The following is a 25921-nucleotide window of genomic DNA, read 5'->3' on the forward strand; positions in this document are numbered from 1 at the left end:
TGAAACTTATGAATATTCCAATCCAGTAGATGAGGCTGTGGAGTCGCAACGGGGCATGTGAATACTGTTGCTAAAATCGTACTTCAAACCATAACGCTACAAAGTAGTTCTTTATGGACTTGTTTTATTTAAAAAAAATGCACCTTCAATCATGATGACGTCACTTAAGTATCTTCGAGCTACTCTAACAGTTTCAAATGCATTATCCGACATTTTTTGCGTATCCTATACTCATCTACCTTACTTTACAAATAATAATACCTTCTTGTTTTTTTTCAATGCAAGATACTTGTTAAATTCGAATTCATCCCTGGTTTCATCCAGAGCATCCGCCCTTTGGAGCGGCGCACTAAATAAATAACGAGACGCGTCAGAAGTACGCACTGTGTGAGCTCTTTGGTAAATCCTCTTCCACCCTGTGTAGACATCGAGGGGGCAAGCGATTAGCGCGGATCGAATATCGGCCCGTAGAACAGCGGCAGCCCGGTCGCATCGTGGCGCAGATAGATCAGGAACGGTGCGTTCCCATTGAACTGGCGCTGGGATCCGATACGATCGACCAGCGCCGAGGTGGCCGCTGCACCCTCCGTACCTTCCTCATCGATCGTGAGATCTAGCTTGTGCAGGATCTGATTCACGTACGGCTTCGGTCCCGCACTGCTGCTACTATCGATCATGTTCGAGAGGTCACTCTTCGCCGGGCTGAGGATGGAGTTGAAGCCCAGCTTCTGGAAGGACTGCAGCAGATCGACACTGTTCCGGAGGTGCATCTTCGGCAGCCGTACCATCGTCGACTGGAGCTTCATCTGGCTGATCCACGAGTCGAGCATCTTGCCGGTGAGCGTTGCCTGCAGCCGGCGGATGGCCGTCCTGCTCGAGTTGGCCGGCTGTATCAGGTACATCGTGCTGGTGTCGTCCCGGTACGGTAGGCCCACGATCGTGGTATCGAGCGAGTCGCGCACACGGTAGAACGGCAGGCAGCCGCTCATGCTCATCATCTTTACGCGGTACGACGGTCCATCGAGCCCGTCCGGGAAGAAGGGTGCATCGCGCGTTACGAGCGGTTCGAACTGCGTCTTCCACTTGGCTTTGAAGTAGAGCGCGTTCGCGATCACCACGCTCGAGCTGGGGCTCAGCGGGCCCTCGAGCATGTTGCGTATCTTGCCGGCGGTAACGTCACTGACCCAACGGTTGATCAGCGCGGTGGAGGCGGCGGACGCTTGTGGGTCGATCGGTTGAATCAGCGCACCGTACAGGCTGCGGGCAAGCATGACGTACTGCTGACGCATGGGCAGATCCTTCTGGTAGAAGATACCGTTCGCGACACGGATTACCTGTGACCTGACAGGGAGAAAGAGGGAAGAGGTAAGAGGTCATTAAATGCTCCAACAGGCTGTGCCCTTTCAGTGCCCCACTTACTTTGCAGCCGGACCACCTTCCCCATCTTCGTAGTCTTCATCGCGCGGGCACATTTGACGGCGCCACTGATCCCGCCGACTGTCGATCGGCTCCGATGACATCAGGTTCGCCAGCACGTTCCCATACCGCTGATGCATACGCTTCCAGTTCATGCTGGACGGTGTCAGCACCTTGCCAAACTCTTCGTGCGTACTTCCGCCCGACCCAAGGAACAGCAGGTTCGCGACGGTAATGATGCTGAGCGGTGAGAACAGCTCGGTGCGGCTTTGCTGTTGCGGCAGCGTACGGCTGATGCGCATCATAAAGTCAACGACCAGCTGGGAGATTTTGGCATCATTGTCCGGCGTTAGTGCAGGCAGTTGGCTCGGTGCATTGGTCGGTGGTGCCGGTGGGCGAGGTCGAACCGTGGAAGGTGCTGGGGTGCCATCGGTTTCAAAGCTGTGACGCAGTGCGACTCGCTGCGCCGTACGCACCATTGGTGTGTAGCGCGCTTGCGGGGCTGGTGTGTAGTACCGATTCCACTGACCGTGAACGATCGGCACCAGAAGCACGCACAGTGCGATGGGAAGCATTTGCAAGTGTTTCATTGTGGAGCTGTCAACAAAAAAAGAAAAGGAAGAAAAGAATAGTTTTAATAATGGACAATTTACCTACTTACGATTTTACATAAAAACGGCCAACAGACACAGGGTTCGAACGGCTGTACGAGTACGTGCTCAGTTTAGCAATGTGGCAACCGTTCCAGATGATTGTTTGTCGTGATAGTCGGTTTTGGGATCGAGCAAACACTGGTGGACTGGCGGGAACAAGTTTCAACCCGATTGCTTCAACTGCTGGAAATACCCAAAACTGGAAAATCCAACCCTCATTTCATCATGCTCACGAGCGCAGCGTGCTTGGTCGCCGACCATGGCGGACCGACGGTCGTGCCCACATTTCGTTACAGAACGGAGATAGTATGAACAAATAAAATAAAATACTATCAATCGTACCGTACCGCACGGTACGGGCTGTTCGTGACCGCTTCAGCAAATGGGAGCTATTAATCTTCTTTCATTTTGCAACATTACAATCGCGAAGTAAGGAGGAAAAGTACACCGTAATACGTCAAGGCGGTTCGCTTTAATTGACGAGCAGTTTAAAAATACAGAATTGCCGATCGGTGCGTCTGTAAATCTTACTTCCCCATTTGCAGCGAAACCCTTCGATGACAAGCGTGCAACCGGCAAGCTAGAAGTACGCTAATGAGTAATTTATAGGCCACCCTTAGAACGTGTTGGCGAGTGTGTGTGTGCGTGTGCATTTGCGTCATAATTGTGTGTCCTTGCCGACTCTTGATGATTGCATCACGAGATGCGATATTTTTCCTGTCATTTAACATATCTTGCATGATTTGCTGGCGCTCCGGAGTGTTGTGTTTTAATTTGTAATCTGTTCCCGAGCTGCGCGGATAATGCGCTTTGAAGTTACCAGCGTAACTCGAATATCCTCGCATGCCGAATATCGCCTTTTTAGATCAAAACATAGTACCACATAAAGACTCTCTTGAGTTAATCTCCAAGGGACTTAAAGCCGGGAGAGATATCTTGGATATTGGAGAATATAAATCAACGCGTTACTTTTCAGTACCCAACAACTTTGCTATAGAGCATCTATCGATGGGTAAATAAAATACTGTGTGAACTGCTTGTCAAACATTCACCTTAGCATCTTAGTATCTCTTCAAATCGTACAAATTAAAATGTCAATAAAATCAACAATTGATTTTGTAGAGACTACATCAAAGAGAGATTTTCAATTATCAATAAGTAACACATTATTTAGCATTTCAGAATTCATGACTCTTATTAGTACCAATTCCTCTAATAATAAGAATTCCAATTCTTATTAGTACCTTGAATACACCAAAAAGCAAATCTGCATCCATGGCCAACCACATAAATCGGGACCAGACTGTACTGCAATGATCTACTAAGCGAAAGAAATTGCTTTCCTTGTCAAATTCACCCTTCTTTACTTATCTTGACAGCTGTCAGTTACACTGGGCAGTATACATCCCGCGATTACTTGTAGTACATAGTGATCATAGTGATGGCTAAATCTAATCGACCCCGGCATAATAACCCCGGAGATAATTGCCACAACAACTGTGGACGTTCCACAGTGCATCGCTTCCGGTGATCACGACCTACACGATCTCACGACAATTTCGCTTGAAGGCTCCGCACCGTACCCCATAAGCGATCCCGTTTTTTCCCCGCGACAAAGCAAAAGGGCAAACAATGTACACCGCACAAACAGCCGAGGCCATCGATCAGCGCCATCTTGCACGACAAACAAACGTACAAACGTAGTTGTCAGTGGGGTGACGCGCGTTCGCGATCACCACCTTCCGCGGCTGAAAAGTGAGCGCTTGGCGAGTTATTTCAATTTTGCTTGCTCGCTGCTAATTTGATGCACATGCTTAAGTGAGTGCTAACTGTGGGATCGGGCGATTCGCATTAAGGGCGTTAGATTGAGGAAATGTTCTCGATCACAGAACCGGTTCCAGGAGCTAAAGGGGCCCGATCATTCCTGTTCTCTTTTTAGGTTTGGTGGGGATTGTTTCGCCCTAGCGACGGGCAGGCTAAGTCGTCTAACCTTTCCAACACGTGGCTTAGGAATTAAGGAAGATTAGATAGGTCGAGAATCTTGTACGCAACAGGAATGTTGGACTGCGGATGGAAGTGCGTTATGGATGAGTTCCATCAACATGACATGAGTGGAAAAAAAGATCAGATCTGTTTCTTTTTAGGAAGTTACACGATCGCAGGTATTTACTTAGCAACTTCAAAGCGACTTTCTGAGATCCTGACGTCACAATATTTTCATTATTCCACAAAAAAGAAAACGAAATGTTTGATCAGATGTTCTCTACTGCTTTGCTAATCGTTTAACACATCTCCGATTCTTGAGCAATTACCACACATACAAATATTTGCCCACTTTGCCACTTTTACTTTCAACCCCGGTGTCAATGTCAGCCGACCAGCCCGCCCGTCAGCCGCTCCGAGCGATTCGTCATCCCGTCCGTCAGGTTCATTGTTTACAAAACAAACCATTCAACAAAACCCGATGACGAAAGCGGTTTGCCAAACTGTTTCCATAATATGCGGGTCACACAGATGGGGTAGGCGGAGAAACAAAAAAAAATGATATGCGTAATAAAGAGAGATGAACTCATCATTTCGGGTGTCTGTTTCTAAAAATGTGGTGAACATGTCACTGTTTTCTGAGAATATTGCCTAACTATTTTTCGTCAATGATGCGTAATGCATTGATGACTTTCTTTAGACACCCAGTGGCATCACAAAACCATACCATTTTAAAGCATTTCTTTGTGACTTTTAATGTAATTCTAAAAGAGAAGCCAAACCCTCTAAATGGTGTTACTTTGAATTCCACAAAAAGAAAAGAAAAACATCGAACGATCTCCGGCTCCATCGAATAATGTGCGCTTCGAGAATAAATCTGCCAGCTCCACCCGTTCACCCATTATCATCTGTCAGATAAATACTGATTAAGATGCAAAATAAACTATCCGTCACTGAAGTTGTCTCGCATTAAAACACGATCTGTGAAGCTAAAACCGGTATTGGGCGGTATCTATTGCCATAAAGTGCCAGTCCCGGTTCTCTTGGCCGTTGCGCCCGGGAATAGCTGTGAATAAAATAAAAAGGAATAACAACGACGACGAGACAAATGCAAATTGATGTTAAATATGCACCCGGGGTGGCAAACAAACCCCGACCCGGTTAGGATGGTGAAGACAAACACGTTTGAAAGAAGATCATCACTTCACAAAACTAACGAATGTCCATCATGGTAGTCTCCATCGTCACTGTTAGTAAAGAGCGATGCATGATGGTGTTAGCTTTTTCAGTAAATAAAGAACAGCACAATACTAACAACCAAAAAAACACACACAGAGCAGCTCGCCGGCTCATCATCAATGGATTTGGGTATTTTACGATTATTACACCGCAATTACTGCTACCCGGAGCTCGCGAGGTGAACTTTCAGTGTGCATAATTTGCCTACACTCGCTATTGCGCAGGCACACGAAGGGGCAAGGGGATGTGTAGTGTTGAAGAGTAAGCACCGCAACACAAACGTCCATAAAACGTACCGCAAAGCATCACTAATGACGTACCGAGAAGCTTAGACGCCTTTGGTTCAAGGTTTTCCTGAACGAGCGAGAGAAGCTGAAAAAACAACCTATCCATCTCGAATTCTATTGCGAGTGTTCTAGACCCTTTAAAAAGCTATGGAGATCAATGTGAAGAACAGCTTTCTGGGACGTAGGATGCTTTCAATTCTTGCACGCTTGTTTGATAAATGTAGTTCCGATTCACGAATAACACACTACAAACTTCCTGATACCTTGTCAGGTATTTTGTACTACGTATTAACTTCACTCGAACACCATTTCTAAATCAGTGACAGATGTGAACTCTCCAGCTCTGAACAGAGAACTCCAACGAACAAGCAAACAGCACACACAAACGACACAAAGTACGAAGTACGACAAACGTAATTATCACACAATGTGCATCACAACCACTGCCCTTCGTTGCATTCACCACAAAGACCACTCGCTCACGATCGCGATCGCGTTCCCAGGCGCACATCCAATCACAACTGCCGGAAAGGAACAAAGCCGTGCCAAGGTTTCGCATTTTTCACAGATTTGCAAACCAACTAATTACACTCGATCGCCAATCAATTAACTTTGCTACAATTCTTACCAGCTCGCTAGAACCCTCTTTTGCACTTTAAAATCATCTATCGACTCAAACTCACCATTCAACTCCAACGTTCAACTTTCGATTGTTTCCTATTACCTATACAGACACTCTGATGTGTGCTCCAAACTCTATAGACTGCAGCCTACACAACCGTTACGCTGGTGTACGCTCTCGAGACTGAATGGCTTCGATCGGCGGTGAAACAGTTTTATGTGCTTCTGTTGCGCGAGCGTCCGTCACCATGACTCATGTGCCGTGGCGGAACAGATGTAACGCCAGGGCAATGGGGCACGCATGGTGTCGTTCCCCATGCTGCTGCTGCTGCTGCTTCCCCATGGAGTGCTTGGACGTAAAAGTGCAAAATTTGCAATCGCAAATGGCACCAAGAGACGCGAGAACACGTGTTACACGTTTTGGGAGGTCGGTCGGGTTGTTTGAGGATCGCGTTCAAACAGTGAGCGTCCTTTACGCTCCGTTTCTCGGAAACAGTGGTAGCACTGGTGATCCCTCCGAAAGTGGTAGTCCTTGACGGGTGGAAGGAAGAACAGTTCTGCAAGGGTCAAGATTCGCACGAGAGTTTAGGAAAGTCCGAAGTGTGCCGAGTACAGTCTGGGCCAGACGAATGCTTGAACTCGTCGGAGGTCATGGATCTAGAGCTTGGTAGTAGCGTCAGTCAGTAGAGTGAGGACCTATGCGGTGGTGTCTCTGGTTGTTCAAAAGATCATCTGGATCAAGATTGTGGAAAGCCCAGTAACCTTTACTTACATTTCCTTGATGTTATTTAACATAATCAGTGATTTCCAGCTGCTCAAACAAACATGCGTATTAATCCCGCAATAAATAAACATTAACTGCCCGTCATTATAAATCCTTGGTCTAACCAACTAGGTCTAATCGGAAGCTTAAACACACTCTAAAAGCATTTAACGCCTTCAAAATGACATCATAACCATGGAGCTAGTGCCGGATGAAAACGATTCTGTTTCAATGTGTTTACAGTGCAGTAAGATAACATCTGTCGTTGTATATTTAAACATTTCGTTTCACTTTTCGCTTTCCCGCTTGCTGTACCCTAAATAGCGATGATGCGCCATTACGCGAGAGGAACATATCATGGAAAAAGAATTTAACCACAATCGGCCATACCGGCTGCATCATACGACAGGAATGGGAAGCATTCTATTTGCATTGATAAGGCCGGCTACTTGCACTGGCTGGCGGCCAATTCGTCACGTTCGCTTGTGTAACTTGCGGCGCCGATAACGGAGTTATCTTTCTCTCCCTCTCGTCGTCTGATACTCAACGGCAGACGTCATTGCGTACGTTCTTGGCTCCGCTCCACGAGAAGGTTGTTTCTTTGGCACCATCTCGTACGCCCATTCATAAGTGTGGCGCAATGTACATCAGTAGGATGTTTACCGGAAAGCGTAGAGAATGTGCAAACTCATCATTCTACAGTCATACCGTATTCTGAGAATTCCGTGTTTCCTATATGGGCTTATCAGTCAAATCGACAGCTGTTAGATATTTGGTTGGATTGAATGGCAAAACAGGAGAAGAGAGACCGGTGATGCTCGATGTAATTTGAAAGAGCTAAACAAACATGAACCAAAAGTCATGCATGCATTGTAGATATTCTGGACTGATATTGGTTCAGATAGACGTCACAGAAAAGCAAAGCTGCGGTTTTTCCGCGTCAGTTTTCCACGCGGGTCCTTTTGCTGGTGGGATATTGCTTGCGCAAATACCCTGGGGTTTGTTTGTCATTTTGATACTCGAGATAAACAAATCTTCATGCGAAGAAATAATAAAACGCAAATATGTACAACTCTTTACACTTTTCTGACCTCTACACTGTCCTAAGCACTCATTTGGCTTGATGGGATGCCAAACCATTTGGTACTTTAATAATTTAACACATCGTTAATTTTTGCAATTGGTTACGATTAGGCTTGTAAAATGTAGATACTTCCAATTACAATTAGAATAGAGTTTAACTGTCGCTAATTGCGTATGTGATTAGGGATTGATTACTTTGAGCTGTTAAAATGAGTGCTAAAATTACTCGAAGATTGAAAAAGTAATGATGGTGGTATAATTTTAATGGTTTAATGGTGTTTTTTTCTTAAATTGCTTTAACGGTATAGTAGAGATGACCATGATCTCAGTTTCTACTTGTGAACAAACGTCTGCTTCAATACCTGCATGAGCAGTACTTAAACTTTACGGCCCATAACGACCTTCCGGGGTACATCGTGAAGGGTTATTCCATTGAAAATATCATATCCGTGGTAAATTTCTAATCTCTCCTGCCCTTTGACATGAGCATGTATATAGTAATCGAATAAAACTTATTCATCTTCCGCTGTACCATGGCGCCATAAAAATATACAGGGAATGGAATAGAATGTAATGATCATTGCAGACATTTTCTACGAATTATCATCGCTCATCTACACCGGGTTTCATCCCGGAGATGCATCAACCGTCGGTGCATCACTCAGCTTCCCTGCCGAGGCGTGTGGCATGAACCGTTTTGTTAAAAGTTCACCCCACGCTCAATATTTGTAAGGAAAATCCAGAAAACATTCAACTCCAAGCACCATGCTATTCCAAAGCTACACCTCTAACAAACGTTGAGACCCCAAGCACTACTAGCTTGTACGCTTGACTAATCCACCCTCCGCTCAGCTCAATGACGGAAGCATAAAGCTATATGACGACATCTTCCATTGAGTTCGTACCACTGCGGTGCGGTGCATTAAATCCACCCAGCACGACCCAAACGCTTGCGCCCGATTTCCGCGTGCACTTTTTACCATTGATTTCAAGATCAGTACAATCCGATTAGCCGGCCGCCCAATGGGCCAGAAAACGGTCGGGAACAGTGCAACCGTGAGTCACGGCATCGTGTTCTCAGGATAACGTACCGTCGTGCGTATAGTTCCTCCCTTTGGACTTTGTATCGCACCAGTACGGGGTGTCACATATAATTATGGTTTTGCAAGTCACAATTGGGAGAACAATTGGTGCGCCGGGTTAGCGTACCAATTTGTCGTCTACTTTTGTGTGCAAATTGTTGAACTCACGGCTTAGCAATGTGATGCTGTACTTTCCGACCCCGAGACTGGAAATGCAATTTAAATGCCTTAACTCTCAAAGCAGAATCTAATTTGGCATCCTTTTATGGTACACAGTTGCAGTACATTACACATCATGCAGCTATTTACACGACAGGTGATGATGAATTCATACCAAATATTTTCGATGCGATACGGTCTATGCCGTGCGTGAAATGTGCCAAAATTACTCCCAAAGCTGTAGAATGTTGTAGGTAAATAAGTGTTTTTATTAATATTGTTAATATGTTTCAATTTCTATTCAATCAAGTTCATTGCATTTTGGCCGTATTTTCTCAAATTCAGTTGTATTTATCAGGGTATTATTGACTGCTCGTATTGTTTTCACAAAAATATGCAAATATAACGTATTTTATGGTAATATTTCAATAAGCAAAGGACAAAATTCGCATGACTATCAGAGAGAAAAATGGCCCTAAAATCTAACACACCCTCAAGTCAAGTTCAACTCTAGGTTGTTGACTACAGTCGTTCCACAGTGCAAGATTCTAAGATAATCTTAGATGTTATTACCCTTAGCTTAGTTTAGCTAGAAAACTAAGTTCTATTTCCATTATATACAGTTTTTTGTTGTAATTAATACCACAATAATTGGATAACAGGGGCACAATAAGACAACCATGCCGCAATTATGAGAACATATGGAAACATATAGATATCAGAAAAAAGAGAATTTTTCGTATTTTCGTAGTTCAAACGTATTTCAATTGCTCCAAGTTGAAATAAACATTTACCTTCTTGACACTTTCAATTGCTTTTTTTTTTCATTTCATTCGTTCATATCTGTACGACTACGAAATGTCTGCACGTCGGCGTTCAGGCTACTCCCGTAGCAAACAATATTATGCGCCTAAAAGTATATAACGTTTCCACAGTTTTTATTACATACATTTAGGCGTTTTCTTACACAGTGACCTATGTGCGACCACGTACTGGCCAAGTTGTAAAGATTTTTATGGAAATGAAATCGGTTTAATTGAACGAAATTCGATGATCTTCGATCTTCCACGGCGCTTTATGGTTTGGCTTGAGATATGATTTTTTTTTTGTTCAGTTGGGCTGAAATTGTTTGTGCCTATTTTTGGATACATTTTTTACCATATCCATTTAATAGTGAACCAATTAAAGCTATGTTCCATCTTTTCGGTACCATTTTTGTAGTACAATTTGGAAAATAGTCCTAATTTTCGGCGATCATCATCTTAATACGACGAAAAGTTCACCGGGTTCGTCCACCACTTTCCAGCGAGCATCCTTTTGAGATCTGATAATAGGAAATAGTCGCTGGCAGCCAGGTCCGGATCATACGATATGGGTGGGGAAGCAATTCTTAGCACAATTCATGCTTTGTGGATCAATTTAACTTTGTGGTAGTTTTTCATTATTTTGTGCATTTTTGTTTTTTTTTGTCTGTAACCATCTCTTTTGGGCGTCATCTGTGTGCAGTGTGTCCGTAGTGCACATTTCACCACGTTTTATCTTAGCATATCAATAATAAGAAAACATCATTATTATTATTATTATTGTTATTATTTATTGAAAATTGTTTGCCTGCTATACAATTCTATATTTAATACATATACACTAACTCTAATCCTAAAGCTAACCCTAATCTAAACATACAATTAATACGGTTCAATTAGTTAAGAAATCCAAAGTTAAAAAAGTAAATAAATAGGAAAAAACGAAAGAAAAAAAGTGAGAAAGAAAAAAACTGAATTTACCAGGTCACAACTGAACAGATAAGACACAAAAAAAAAACAAATAAAAAACGTTGGAAAGTGTAAAAACAGGTAAAACGACAGACAGATAATAATAAAAGACACTTACTTAGAACACGGACTAAGCGGTTGCGGAGGTCCCGTCAATTTGAGGGCTCTAAAAATGGTAAGAGCATCATATATTTTAGTGACAGAAGGACTTCTTGATTTTCATTGCTTAAGGCGTCTACATCGTAAATCCTAAATCCGCCAATAAGATCATTAAGCAATTCTTCAGTAGCCAGCATGAAAATATCAAAAATATTGGCAGTATTATTATGCATGAGTAGAAGCAGTAGCGATTTTTGTCTCACCTTCAACATGAACTGCACAGAGCCTGTTGGTAACATCTGGAGTTACAGAGAGCTCTAGTGGAAGTTCAATTCGCAGTTCAACGCGTAGTGAGAGAGAAAAATCATCAGTAGAAGAGAAACCACCTATTCCATTGTTGTCTATTGCGTCTTTCAGACTGTATGCAGCGTCGAATTACAGTTTTTGTTTTCTTTCAATCAGCACTATTGAATTACTACAATTGTACCACTAAAGATTTTCATTTCAATTGATATTCGGTGGCAAATTGTGGCACTATTTATTTTTTTTTGCACGGGTCGCATAGCTCCGAACACGGTACAGATAGCTCCGAGCGCGGTAGGATCAGGTCGATCCGCACCTCACCAATTCCATCCTCCAGACAGATAAAGCAAGGCAACAAGCCAGTCCAAAGACAAAAACAAGATAATAAAACTCGACCTGGAAGCTGGATGCTCCAGAAATCCCTTTCTCCCCTCCATTCATTATCACTAGAATTACCAATTCCATTCCAAAAGCATTTCAGTGCTTAATCATCCAAAAGACCATTAAAAAAACCCACGATCCTTACAGCCCCAAACGGGTTCTCCCAATAAGGAAACTTACCCGTCCAACCGGGCAGAACTTATATCAAACGTTTGTTTCTACCCATGCATAAACACCTGCATCCCTCCAATTATTTATAACAGCACACTATCAGCTTCGTACAGGTGTAAAATAGATATATTTCATACGCTTATTCTTATACTAAACTAGAGCAATGCAATTGCACATTATCGCATGAATGTAGTAAATAAAAAACCGGTGTTCTTCCTGCTTTTCTCCGTCCCGGTCGGACTAGCCGGACCGGAATGCATTCTTCAACCCTACTGGTGAACCGCTAGGGCGTTGGATCGTAGATCGTGCCGTAAAACAGGGGCAGTCGCGTTTCGTCATGCCCGACCAGCAGCAGGAACGGTGCGTCGATGCGCAAATTGATGGACGGTAGCGCCCGGAAGATGGTGGACGACGTGATCGCCCCACCCTCCGTACCCTTCTCGTTGATCTCCAGCTCGACCCGGTGAATGAACTCGCTCACGTGTAGCTGCGGGCCGGCTCCCCTTGCCGGCTCCTGCTGCTGGCCAGTTGCAGCGTTGATGTTGTTACTGTTGCTCGTACCGCGCCGTATGTCTGTCGACGACTGCTGCAGTTGCGGCTGGGAGTAGTGTTCCTCGTGCGGAAAAATGACGGCCGTCGGGTCGGCCGGCCGATCGGTATCCGCTAAGCCAAACCGGGTCGCAAACTGTTCGACCGACAGTGGTGGCACCGCCACCATCCCGGACAGGTCGCTCTGCCCGCGGTTAAAGATCGTTTGCAGCCCGAGCCGCTGCAGCACGTCGCGCAGGTTGATCGTGTTGGTGATCTGCATCTTCGGCAGCTGCAGGTACATCTTGCGCTGCGTCATCTTCGACACGAGCTCACCGATCATGGCCGGCGTTAGGCGGTGCTGGAACTCCTGCATCCTCTGGCGCGTACTATTGTTCGGCTGTATGATGTACAGCGCTGACTTGTTGCCCTGGTACGACAGCCCAACGATCTTCGCGTCCAGCTCGGGCGAATCGTAGTACGGGTAGCAGCCAACGGTCGACATGCTCGGTATCAGCTTCAACTCTCGCCCGTACCCGTCCGGGTAGAACGGTTTCAGCTCGGTCGCCTGCGGCTCGAACGGTTCCGACCAAAGCCCCTTGAAGTACAGAGCGCTCGCGACGATCATTTCCGCCTCGGCCGCCACCGACTCGGACACGATGTCCCGGATCCGGCCCTCGGTGCTGCGGGCTGCCCACGCATTGATCAGTGCCACTGCCTTGGCCGGATTGGCGGCGAACGGTACGTTCGTGGCGTTGCTGCTGTAGTACCGGTTCGAGTAGTACGTGAAGCCACCATTCAGCGGGAAGCCCTCCTGCACAAACACCGCGTTCGTGACGCGTATCACGTCCTTCTGGAGCGGGAATTCGGCCGCAGCGGCCGCCGCATCCTCCTCGTCGTCATCGTCGTAGCACGGGTTGGAGGTGCGCCAGTGCGGCGGCCGCCGGTCGAACTCGGTCCGGGCCAGATCCTTCAGCATGTCGCTGTACAGCTGGTGGATGTTGTGCAGATGGTTCCGATACTGCTCGAACCCGAGCACCTGGATCAGCTCGTCCTTGGTTTTGGCCTCCGCCCCGAGCAACATCAGCGACAGGGCGCACGCAATGCTGACGGGCGAGAAGACGGCGGCCTTGCTCTGCTGCCCCAGTATGCTGCCGATCTGCCGGGCCAGCTCGGTAACGGCGGCCGACGCCGGGTTGTACCGGAACGTATCCCGCGTCGCCGGCGGCTGTGGCACAACGGGTGCCGGTGCTGCCTGTGTTAGTGCGGGAGCAGCGAACGAGGAACCACGATTGCCGTACAGTGGTTGCGAGCGGAAGGTTTGCTGCGACTGTGCGAGTGCTGCCGAAGTGTGCAGTGCAACGCAGCCCAGTAGCAGCAGTAGCCGTGCGACGCTTTCGTCCCGTCTGATGCCCATCTTCACGCTAATCACACAATGACCTACACACAAACACGAGAGCTCGAACCTGCAGCTCGAATCACACACTCCTCTGCTGTCTGGTGTCCGTTGTGGACGATCGACACCACCACACTGAACTGCAGCGACGGGTTGGTAGTATGGTTTTTATAACGATTATAGTCAGCGCACAGAGCAGAGGCACCACAAAAACCGGAATCCCCGCCGATCGTTTCAGAACACCGAACAGAAGAGCGAGATAGAGAGAGAGAGAGAGAGTGATCGTTCTGAAGGAAGCGAGATAGATCCCCTCCGAGGGTCTAGACGTATATACGGTGGGACGGGTTTCTCTACCGATTCTTCCGCTTCTCGATCATATCTCACTCAGGATTTAGGTTATGACAATCACTTCCAGTACTACTGGCACGAACTACTTGCGAGTGTCCTGTGATGTAGTTCTCGCACACGCAAAAAGTTCCGAATTCCCGGAATGATCGATCCTACACGTATCACGTTCGGTGCACGATTAACGCAATCACCACAAAACGCTGCTGATTGATTAGTGGAAGAAGAGGATGTTGTTTTCGCGTGCTTGACTGCAGGCAACCTCTCTGCTGCTCCGCAGATTGTCTACTGTCGATCGTTCGGTGAACGGAGAGGTTTAATTTACATATTCGCACCCAATCACCGACCTGCACACATACAGCCGCACGCAAACCGTGCTGGGAATGGTTGTGTGCGTGCGCATCTAGTAGTAACACAAACAAGCCACACACAGACACACGCACAGAAGCACAAACGAACCCTCGGCACGGGCTGACAGGTTTTCGATCGTGCAAGTGACGCCAAAGAGACAAAGCAGGCCGCACCGGTCACACGCAGGACACACAAACACACACGTTCCGTAGTTTTTGCGTGCGTGCGTGTGCGTGCGGGAAAGGCCGTACCGGAAAGTACGGCGTGGCGGACTTGCTTCGGAAGACGGAAAAACCCTTGGCTACTGATCAATTCGAGGTATGCACCGGTTCGGACAAGTTTGCGTCTCTGTCGCGCTCGCGCTCGCTCTCTGTCGGTAGTGGTGGTGGTGTTGTTATTGTTTTTTGTGATTGCGCTTTGTGATTGACCAATTCATGGTAAGGAATTCATGCAGATATCCCCCACCTCTCCCTCCCAGGGGGTGGCTGACTAATGCTTTGTTTGTGGTCGCGTGGTTGGTGTAAAATGCGTTTTCGGCGAAGTGAAATTTGTCTTGTGTGCAGCTTTCTCGTTCTGTTTCACTCTCAGCAGCTCTTTAGGTGGAACTTGTTAACTTTCATATTACTCCTTTGCCGCTTAGTTGGAGGGCTTAGGTGAATGACACTTGAGTGTTGGAATTACCGAAAAAAACATTATATGCGAAATGCATTTCGTTGGTTCAAGATATTCAGTTTACGAGGCTTTCAGCATGTGAAAAAAGCATAAAGCGCAAAGCTCATAAAACTTTCAAAGGATGCCTTTATATATTTATTACTATGACGCCAATAGCATTGTAATTATTTCAGGTTCTACAACCAATTTCCAACTCATGATACATTAGATCTGTACACAGTGAAGACATTGAAACAAGACGATTGAGAATTGAACCTATTTCGATGTGATTGAACTCCAATAAAACAAGTCAAACGACTAAGCCGTAAAATCAAACTTGCCTGTGGTGAAAATTAGGTGATGATCGAACGAATCTGAGAAAAAAAAACTCAACTTGATACGTTAAGAAAGATTATATTTCTAAACAGCAACAAGTGTTATTTATTGAAACACAAAGCAAAAACTTCAATTGCTTCATGTCAATAAGACAATCGTTGACGTCAAATCACGCTAACTTAAATCTCAGACTTGATAATAATAAAAAGTCAATGAGCTGCTGCTTACATACAACTGTAAAAACATCCAAGAAGAACGTAAGTGATTTCAGTGCAATCAGTGTGAGGTTCTTCTAGTGTCAGATGTTCTTTAATATTGTCTTACGGGATTTTAAAATCCCTAAACCACAGTTCAACCACATCAATCATCAAATGATCTGTCCTTGATTGCTTACGGGCTACTGCCAACAATTAATTAACAATGTTGAAGTGGGATTTGCTGCATTGACCATGAAGTTTGCCATATTGCACTAACTAGAGAAACCTTGTGCTAGTCAATTTCAGACACTTTTGACATATACTAAGTTTAAAGGTCCAAGCCAGTGGTTTCCTCTAAAAATTGTTCAAAAAATATGGTTTCTCAGTAAAACTATCCATTCGGTAAGTTTCAATATGAATTCAAATGAATTTTCATTATTTTGTCCGTAAAAGTCCGTATTTGAAGTTGAAAATCTCTAAACATAGACCAGATGTCCGCAAAATGGACAGTCTTCTACCGTATGTATAGGCAAAACGGCAATAAAATGTTTGTTTTTTGTTCACAACAATGGCATATTTTTGGCATTGAACAGAAACGATTCATTTTTTTATCGCTCCGTGTAATCAACGCCACCAGGCGCCTCCATGACCGTTCACGGTTGCGCTAAGTGCCATTAGAGTGCTCATTTTAATACAATAAATCTGATCAACGTTACGCATCGTGTAGAGCGTACGCTCGAGCGTACATTTACAAGCGATACGCTTAAAGATACATCTTAAAAGGCAATCGATCACGCATCGGCTGCATTCCATCGCATTTCGTAGCACCCATACTTGCCAGCAGCCTTCAGCGAGGTCGATTTTTTTTATATATACATAATAACCTGTTTTTGAGATTGCCCCATACGAACTGGAAGCTTCTCGGGAATCGGTTGCGTGCTCGTATTTTGTGTGATAAAATGAAACGTAGCTGGAGAATGATAACTAAAACCCGTCGAACCAGTTGCTGTTGCTCTAGCAGAGTATAATCAGCATGTTCATTATAATCAGCAGTAGCATTATTGATTTTCGAACCACGCGGTAAGAACCGGCACACGAAAGTAGGTATTGTTAACTGTAAAGCAAAAGATCAATGCATCTTTCAGCTTCGAGAGGTTAAGCCCGCACTGGCCCGCACAAAACACACAAACACACAAAAAAGGTTATTGATAAGATTATAAAACGACCTCGTGCTGAAAGATCATGGCAGAACCAGTTCATCAACAATAAAATGTGTCCATAAAATCAAACTCACAATCGAACGTACACCCGGGATTGATGTAAATCTTATGGAAGCATTCTGAACGTGGCGTCTTTTTTTATTCTTCTAAAAATAGCACACACAATAATGCGTTAACGCCTTATCAAAGCTTTTAAGGTGTATAGTGCTGCAGGGGTTTTAAACCTGGAGGGGTTTGTTGTTGATTTCGAGCTGGGGATTCAGAGATCAATTCTGTCTCTGCTCAAAATGGGTTCAGATATGATGGACAAGATTTATCCATTTTTGAATACATTACTCGTATCCTTGGGTTGTTTCGAGTGGAAGTAAGCATTGCGTAAATTCCCCACACAAAGGCCTCTATCTGATCGTTTGGCTGAACCTTTTACAAAATCCTTTTAAAATCATGTGAAGTTTGGCACAACGAATCAAGCATTATCTTGAAACTTAACCGGTTTTTATAACTACTACATTTTGTATGCCAAAATCGCGGAAAATCAAGCCAAAAGATGGGTTTTTTAGAGGAATCAGGCTTTTCGGAAATTCGATACGAGTTGGTAGAAACCATCCAAAAACGATTGTATGCCACTGCTCTAAAGCGTTCGAAATGAGGCACCGTAAGCGAAACGTATTCTTAGAACTGGTGCACTCTTTCCTTACGCCTTCTTAGAACTGTCGTATTCTTTACAAAGCAATTCAATAACAATGCCACACCGTTAAAATTTAAATATTAGATACAAATCGCCGCTGATTACCACGCATCGGTTTCCTGTTGGGTTTTCCATGCTATAATTAGCACTTAGCAGAGACCTGCCGACCGCTTTGCATAGAATCTGGACACTTCTTCGGGCACGCTGTGTAACACAGCGTGGTGCGTGGTTTGGAACGGATTAAAGGAAGACGACACAGATAGAGTGAGTGAGTGAGAGAGAGAGAGAGAGAGAGAGAGAGAGAGAGAGATCGTGAGAGGAAGAGAATGAGAAAGAAAGAGAATGACAAAAAACACACACACACACACACAGAGTTAGGCAAAACCCCATCCAGCACACTCGGTGGTCAAACTCGTTTCTATTCGCCGTTTCAACATCTTCATTTCACGGTCATCTTCTTGCCAGCCCGCCCTCCCACGGAAGGAGCGAAGAAAGCGACATCGTGAGCATCGGAGAAGAAAGATCGCCGAATCGGTCGGTGGCTAGCAAACGAGCGAGATAGCTTGGCGCGATAATATTCAAGGTGATATCTCATGCGCGCAGGTACCCAAGCCTCCAAGCTCCAGCAGCGGTCCCACGCCGCACAACAGCAGGAGTGGTGCGTCACGCCGAGAAGGTGCTGCTGGGAACTTTTAAAAACATGCGTTTGACACACACCTCCTCAGTCGAATGAGCAAAGCTCGGTGAGACAGTTCGTGCGCGGCGCGCTAGTGCAACCGTTTTTTGCAGTGCGTGCTCGGGAAGACGCGCACCGGGGATTGTCCCGCATCGCTTCGTGTGTGTGTGTGTGTGTTTGTGTGTTTGTGTGTGTCAAGCGGCCAAACAGATCGTAACGACGTTTTAACGTGTACAGCAATTAGCTTCAACTACAGACACGTCCGCCCGTACGAATTCATATGCGTCGCGTCATATTACTGTAGTGTCTCTACAGGTACGCTGCTGTAGGAACCGGTGTTAGTGCCTAGTGATCGCACCAATCCATACGAAGGTGTGTGCCATCTCTACCCAGGGGAGGTGGAAATACTAACACACACAGCGGGGGAGAGTGAGAGAGATAGATCACCTCTCGCACACAGAAACGCGGAAAGGCCACCCCGCGAAGGCGCGACTGTGTTGTTATAAAAGTGGCTAACCTGCACGACAGCGTGCTCACAGTGACCGGAAGCACATCAGCCAGCGAATCTACCCGGGTACCCGCCAGCAGTACGTGAAGATTCGTGTCAACATGCAATCAACCGGCGTGGTAGGAGTGGCGACACTGTCGTTGCTGATCGTTGCGTTCTGTCAAATTGTAGTCGCACGTAAGTTATCGAAATGATACCGTTGTGTGAAATGATGTTAGTGGCTGTGGGTTTGCTGTGTTTAACGCAAAGTTACTGATCCTTCGTACAGAGTTCCACCAGTGCACCGGCGGAGAGACCTGCATCAACATCAACGAGTGTCCACGGTTCGGTCCACACTACCACGAGCCCGCAAAATGGTCCGATAGCTTGCGAAACGAATTCCGGTCCAAGGTGTGCAAGCGTGAGCAGAGCAATGGCAAGAATGTAAGTAACTCATGAAAGTGATAGCTCGAGCTCGATCAACTGTACATCTTCATTACCCCTTACAGCTGTACAAGGTGTGCTGCAAGCGGGCAGCCACAGGCAACAAGAACAACCGTGAGCGCGGACTGGCCACGCTCGATCTGGAGGGGTGCGGCGCGTACTCGGAGGATCGGATCGCGTTCGGCCAGGACGCCAGGCTGTTCCAGTATCCCTGGATGGCGTTGCTGAAACAAAGGGCTGGCAACTTCGTCTGTGGCGGTACGCTGATCAACGAACGCTACGTCCTGACCGCTGCCCACTGTATCAAGAACAACGATATGTAAGTATCGAGCACGACCCCCGTTGCAGACGGTCGCCTAGGCAGATCCGGTACAATAAAATGTTTTTTTTTTTAACAGCACCACGGTACGGTTGGGCGAGTTCGATCTGAGCACACCGATCGACTGTGACAAGCGGGGGGAGCAGTGTGCTCCGCCACCCCAAAACCTTTTCGTTGAGCAGACGATCGTGCACGAAGCGTACAGTGCGCGGCGTAAGGAGAACGACATTGGGCTGATCCGGTTGGCAAAAGAGGCGGAGTACAATGACAGTAAGTACATGCAAAATCCCTCGAAACGCTTCCCACAATGTGCGGCACTCTAATGTAAACTATCTGCTCGCGTATCTTCTATTTCCAAACCCGCAGATGTGCTGCCAATCTGTCTGCCCGTGACGCCGGCAATGCGCACCACGCAGACGACGTACTTCGTGGCCGGCTGGGGTGCGACTGAGTCGGCCCCCTCATCAAATCGGCTCCAGTTTACCAAACTCAGCCTGTTGTCCAATGATCAGTGTGTGCAGAAGCTGCTACGGGTGGACTCGTTCGCCAAGGTAAACAATGATCAGATGTGTGCGATCGGGGCCAATCTGACCGACAACTGTACCGGTGATTCGGGCGGCCCGCTCAAAACAATCAGTATAAACGCACGCTACGTTCAGTACGGTGTGGTGTCGTACGGGCTGCGCACTTGCGGCAAGCAGAGTGCACCGGGCGTGTACACGCGGGTCGAGAACTATGCCGATTGGATACTGGAGCATCTGGAAAAGTGAGGGCGAGAGAGATTGCTAAAAAGATAAAAAGATAGAAAGAGAGAGAGAAAAAGAGAGGAACAGAGAGGGAGATAGAGAGAGAACGGAAGCTGATTGGGAATGCTTTAGATCAGACTTAACTCCGATCACTTGACGAATCTGTAATGCTCCAAGATATCAAATACGCGTTCGATTACAGAGATACTAGTTTAGGTATTGACGTTATCGTTAGAAATATGATCTAGAAACTGAAAACCCCTTTGTGTAGACAATAAATCGCCATTATACATAACATACCACAACAAAAAATTGGAATTGTGCATTTATATTTGTGACTTACGAGACCCATTAGCAAAAGTTAAAGTCTCAATGGTCCTCACCAACGTTACTGATGAAGTTATTTCGGCCCGCAAACTGGAGACAAATTTGGAGACAACCCCTGTATATACACCATCAGTCAGATGGCGCAACGCATCTACCCTAAAACCAGCAGGGAGGGAATGTTGTTCCCCTTTTGGCGGGTGTGTCACTGCCTTTTCGAAGTTCTGTGTTAAAAAAGGGAGGGAATCACTTTCATTTGAAGCAAACCAACAACAAAAACTGGGCGATAGGTGAATCATTATCAATGGGAAAATTTACTTCCCGGAACAGTGTTGCTAATGACTAAAAACCTTACAAGATGAGCAATGCTGAAGAAGGAAGCCATTTTTGGAGAACCACTTTTAGGATGTAAGTAACCGAAACCTCCGACATCATCGTCTTGGACCTAAACAACGTACTCCGGCCATTGCTCTGCTGCAGCGAACGCTACCGTAAACACGTGAAATCTTCACAGTACCCGTAATATCTTTATTCGAGTTTGGTGCGTGCGGATAAACCCAGCACTGAGGGAAAACATCAAACTCACTGCGGGACGTCAGGGCAAGAGAGCATTTCTCGATCAAACGCTTCATGGGTAAATAAAACATTCCCTTCCGCATTAGGAGTTAGGCAGAATGGCCGTACCGTACTGTGTTTCATATTCCCGTTCAAATCGCAAATCACATTAAACTATTAGCGATGTCTTGCATCTTCCCCGGGACATTTTGCATTTACAAGTTGCTAATGATATCGGCATTAGCTGTGCATTACCGTGGGCTTGCAGAGCTAAATGGTTGGGCGACACATGGCGCCACTCGTCAGAATTGCGCTCAAAACAGTACTCGGCGGCACATCACATCTACATGGCAACCAATGCTAACAGCTAATGTGATCATAGCACTCACACAAACACATAATCCGATACACACATTCGTTGGAAACCAGCAGTAGCTTGGAGGGGGCAAATGGAAGGAATCAAACTTGCACTTGCTAAGGGTGGGTAAATACGAACGTACCTTTGCCGAAGCTTCGGACTTTCCGGGCTTTGATGTAGTGGTGCACACAAAAAGCTTAATAGTGACGATAGTGGTGTCATTTATTCAGGGGGCGCGATCGAACATTGATCTCGCTGTACAAATTGTACTAAGGGGTAGTGAGCTTTAGATTTGCTACTTCTTCGCTACTGGGGAGGCTTTAATGTTTTACCACTTTGACCGCCAGCCTGACGTCACAGACTTTCGAGTGAGCACGCAGCGCATGGCAAGAGTGCGATGAGAGCTACAATTTCTCGTGCGACTGTTATCACTCTGTTGTTTCATTGCGATAAGCGGCGCTCTCATTCTTTCTTTCCTCCCTCTTCTTCTTCTTTGGCTGAACAACCGATGTCGGTCAAGGCCTGCCTGTACCCACTTGTGGGCTTGGCTTTCAGTGACTAATTGATTCCCCCCCATAGCAGGATAGTCAGTCCTACGTATGGCGGCGCGGTCTTTTTGGGGATTGAACCCATGACGGGCATGTTTTTTAGTCGTACGAGTTGACGACTGTACTACAAGACCGGGTCTTTCCTCCCTCATTCGTTCTAAAGAGAATCGGTGGGATTTAGGATCTGTTTCAGTAAACGGTTTGGATATAAGATCAGTTTCTGTTAAAGAACCCGTACAGATTCGAGATTAATTTCAAGACAAGTATGAATTTGGAATCAGTTCTAGATAAGGGATCGATTACAAGTCTGGTATGGGATCAGTATCAGTTCTAGCACCAAAAAGGATTCAATATCTCTTTGAGCGCTAAAATGAGCTTAACATCAGTTCTGGTCCTATATTGATGCAGCATCACATTGCGGATCGTTATGAGTTCCGTATTAGTCTCTGAACTGAAATAGCAGTTATGTTTTCGGGCAGCATTCTTTCGGAGGTATCCTCGGACACCAAGACACCTCAACTTGGGCCTACAACGTCCCTTTTGTACTTGTGGACGACTTAAAAGGACTTTAGCTAATTTATATCTTGAAAGTTTGATACGTTGCTCGACAGTAAAATAAACTGTATGGCAATCTCGTAAATCTCGTCTTTGCAGCGACTTCTACATCGTCATTGGTGTTCGAAATTGACTAGTAGTGTTAAATTGAGCACGTCTCCGCAAACAAACGAGATGCAATGTCCAAGGAGGGTTACGAAATAATAGAGTTTCACTATAACTTCATGCATGACAGGCCAGTTTTCTGACGGATATTTTTCATGTTTTCTTACATGAATAGCTAATAGCGTATCCTTTTTGATAAAAATACAAAACAACCCTTTTGTTCTGTTCTGCAAGACAGTGCCGCAACGATACTGATCCCAACAGGTGGTCAGTTTAATCTATATTTGATAAAATCGTCGATACTGATCCCAACAGGTGGTCAGTTTAATCTATATTTGATAAAATCGTCGACAAATCTCTGTTTCGTTCAAAAAAGATTCAGCTTGCAGCTATCCGTGTCCAGCCAGTATACAGGCTACAAATAAGCAATTGCTGAGTACGCTGATCCAATTGAGCGATAGTGGAGTTTATTGGTCAAAGGTTTCAGCAGTGATGGTGGCCCTCACACACAAACGCGAAAGGCCATCCAGTGAAGGCTCGTCTGTGTTACTATAAAAGGGGATGAACCGCCCGATAGCGTGCTCATAGTGACCCGAAGAACATCAGATTGTGGATCTGCTCGCGAACAGTAGCTGCAGTTATTGTTTACAGAGTACACGTCGTGAAGTTTCGTGTCAAGATGCAACCAAATAACATAGTAGGAGTGGCGACAGTGTCGTTACTAATCGTCGCGTTCTGTCAAATTGTAGTCGCACGTAAGCTATCGAAATGATACCGACGTATGAAAGGATGTTAGTGTCTGTGAGTTTGGTGTGTTTAACGCAAAGTTCCTGATCCTTTGTACAGAGTTCCACCAGTGCACTGGCGGAGAGACCTGCATCAACATCAACGAGTGTCCACGGTTCGGTCCACATTACCACGAACACTCCAAATGGTCCGGCGGGTTATTGAATGAATTCCGGTCAAAGGTGTGTAAGCGTGAGCAGAGTAACGGCAGAAATGTAAGTAACTAGTGAAAGTGATAAGGTAGCTCGAGCTCGATCAACTGTGCATCTTTATTACCCCTACAGCTGTACAAGGTGTGCTGCAAGCGGGCAGCCACAGACAACAAGAACAACCGTGAGCGCGGACTGGCCACGCTCGATCTGGAGGAATGCGGCGCGTATACTGCCGACCGGATAGCGTTCGGTCAGGAGGCTAGGCTGTTCGAGTTTCCTTGGATGGCGCTGCTAATGCCCAGCTCAGGTCAATTTGTCTGTGGCGGTACGCTGATCAACAGGCGCTACGTACTGACCGCTGCCCACTGTATCAAGAACACACATGTGTAAGTATCGCTCACGACCCCATGTATAACAAAGGCAGCATTCGGTATTGTTACATGATCATTTCCAGCACCACGGTACGATTGGGCGAGTTCGATCTAAGCACATTGATCGACTATAACAAGCGGGGGGATCAGCATGCCCTGCCGCCCCAGGACATTGCCATTGAGCAGACAATCGTGCACGAAGCGTACAATGGGCGGCTAAAGGTGAACGACATTGGGTTGATACGGCTGGCCGAGGAAGCAGCCTACAATGACAGTAAGTAGCAAAGGCAGGGCACGGGCTGCCTGCTGCTCACTAAAAAAACGCACTAACTCGCAAACCTTCGGGTTATTGAACAGATGTGTCGCCGATCTGTCTGCCCGTGTCGCCAGCAATGCGCACCAAGCAGACGACCTACTTCGTGGCCGGCTGGGGAGCGACGGAGTCGGGCTTCTACTCGAACCGTCTGCTGTTTGGTAAGGTCATCCTGCTGCCCAATGATCAGTGTGTGCAACAGCTACAACGGCTGGACTCGTACGCCAAGATCAACAACGGGCAGATGTGTGCGATCGGGGCCAATCTGACCGACAACTGTACCGGCGATTCGGGCGGCCCGCTCAAAACAATCAATATAAACGCACGCTACGTTCAGTACGGTGTGGTGTCGTACGGGCTGCGCACTTGCGGCAAACAGAGTGCACCGGGCGTGTACACGCGGGTCGAGAACTATGCCGATTGGATACTGGAGCATCTGGAAGAGTGAGATAATGAAAAAAGAGGCTCACAGATAGGCTCGCGTTGATTCAGATTCGAAGGGGCTCATGGCCACCATGGCGCCAGTGTGCGATATATGCGTGCAATATTATGTATTCAATTATCTTTGCCAACATAGTTCAGTTAAGTTTATAGTTTAGTACGAAATAAAATGGCATTTCGCAAACAACTATAGCCGACAAGAGATTATATATTCCTGTGTGATGAGTTTTACAGATGCAATCCAGACAGGACTGGCTTCTTTATAGGAAAATATAGGGAAAGAACCACTATAACCATTTTGATCGTCTTTTTTTCGATTTTATGCTACCAATATTTACCAATCAAGGTAGTTACGACGATTTGCCATCAAAAAAGAGACCAAAAAGCCGTCTTGTCATCTATAATCTATAATTCCAAATCACTGGTGATGACCGCGTTATCAAAAATGTAAAATGAGCGTATCCGTTCCGCTCCGCTTCAAGCTGCTCGATTCAAGCAGTTAGTCCAACGTTACTCTTTATTTCATTGACTTTGATGACTTTACTTTGATGCTTCATTAGCTGCGCATTTACTAACGCACACAAGTATCAAAGATGGAAACGATATGAAAATGCTTAGTGTGGGAAAATACGAACGCTCGTACGGTTGATAGTTTGCAACTTTCCCAAGCGCTAGACAGCATAGACATTGATGACATAGACATAGAGGGAGCATTGATGAATTATGTCGAACGGTGCATGGTTCTGTAAAATGGATAAAGAACAACATGGATTTTGAGGTTGTCCGCACATTGCACATCGAAATGTGCGACTGAAGTAAGACAATCTATCATTATCTGTTTCAGATCGATATTCGTAGAGATTGGCTAAAACCTAAAACATGGCAATAGAATGCTTCATCTAGGCTTGAGACCAGGCACAGATATTAGAAAAAAAGAAACTATAAAATTCGTTATGAAAAGTTTTGATTTTGATAAAGTCAAATACGCTGTTTACTTCAAACTAAAAGGCAACGGTC

At 45.8% G+C, this 25921-nt stretch overlaps 2 protein-coding genes across 2 annotated transcripts; one reads left to right on the forward strand and one right to left on the reverse strand.

Annotated features, from left to right (window-relative positions):
- Positions 1 to 104: 104 nt before the first annotated feature.
- Positions 105 to 14575, reverse strand: LOC120899589. The gene is made up of 5 exons (XM_040305602.1): positions 12297 to 14575; positions 12164 to 12167; positions 2105 to 2289; positions 1420 to 2013; positions 105 to 1341 (listed from the first exon to the last, which is right to left on the reverse strand). Exons 1-5 carry the CDS (start codon positions 13955 to 13957, stop codon positions 444 to 446), a joined length of 3342 nt encoding a protein of 1113 aa, XP_040161536.1. The 5' UTR covers positions 13958 to 14575; the 3' UTR covers positions 105 to 443.
- Positions 14576 to 14957: 382 nt separating this feature from the next.
- LOC120899592 lies at positions 14958 to 25111 on the forward strand. Its single transcript, XM_040305608.1, has 11 exons — positions 14958 to 15069; positions 18190 to 19085; positions 19177 to 19331; positions 19397 to 19650; positions 19730 to 19920; positions 20017 to 20417; positions 23419 to 23596; positions 23688 to 23842; positions 23912 to 24165; positions 24234 to 24424; positions 24508 to 25111. Exons 2-11 carry the CDS (start codon positions 19010 to 19012, stop codon positions 24909 to 24911), a joined length of 2259 nt encoding a protein of 752 aa, XP_040161542.1. The 5' UTR covers positions 14958 to 15069; positions 18190 to 19009; the 3' UTR covers positions 24912 to 25111.
- Positions 25112 to 25921: the final 810 nt, after the last annotated feature.

Source organism: Anopheles arabiensis, chromosome 3 (assembly GCF_016920715.1).
Source record: "Anopheles arabiensis isolate DONGOLA chromosome 3, AaraD3, whole genome shotgun sequence".
In the NCBI taxonomy this organism is placed as follows: Eukaryota; Metazoa; Arthropoda; class Insecta; order Diptera; family Culicidae; genus Anopheles; species Anopheles arabiensis.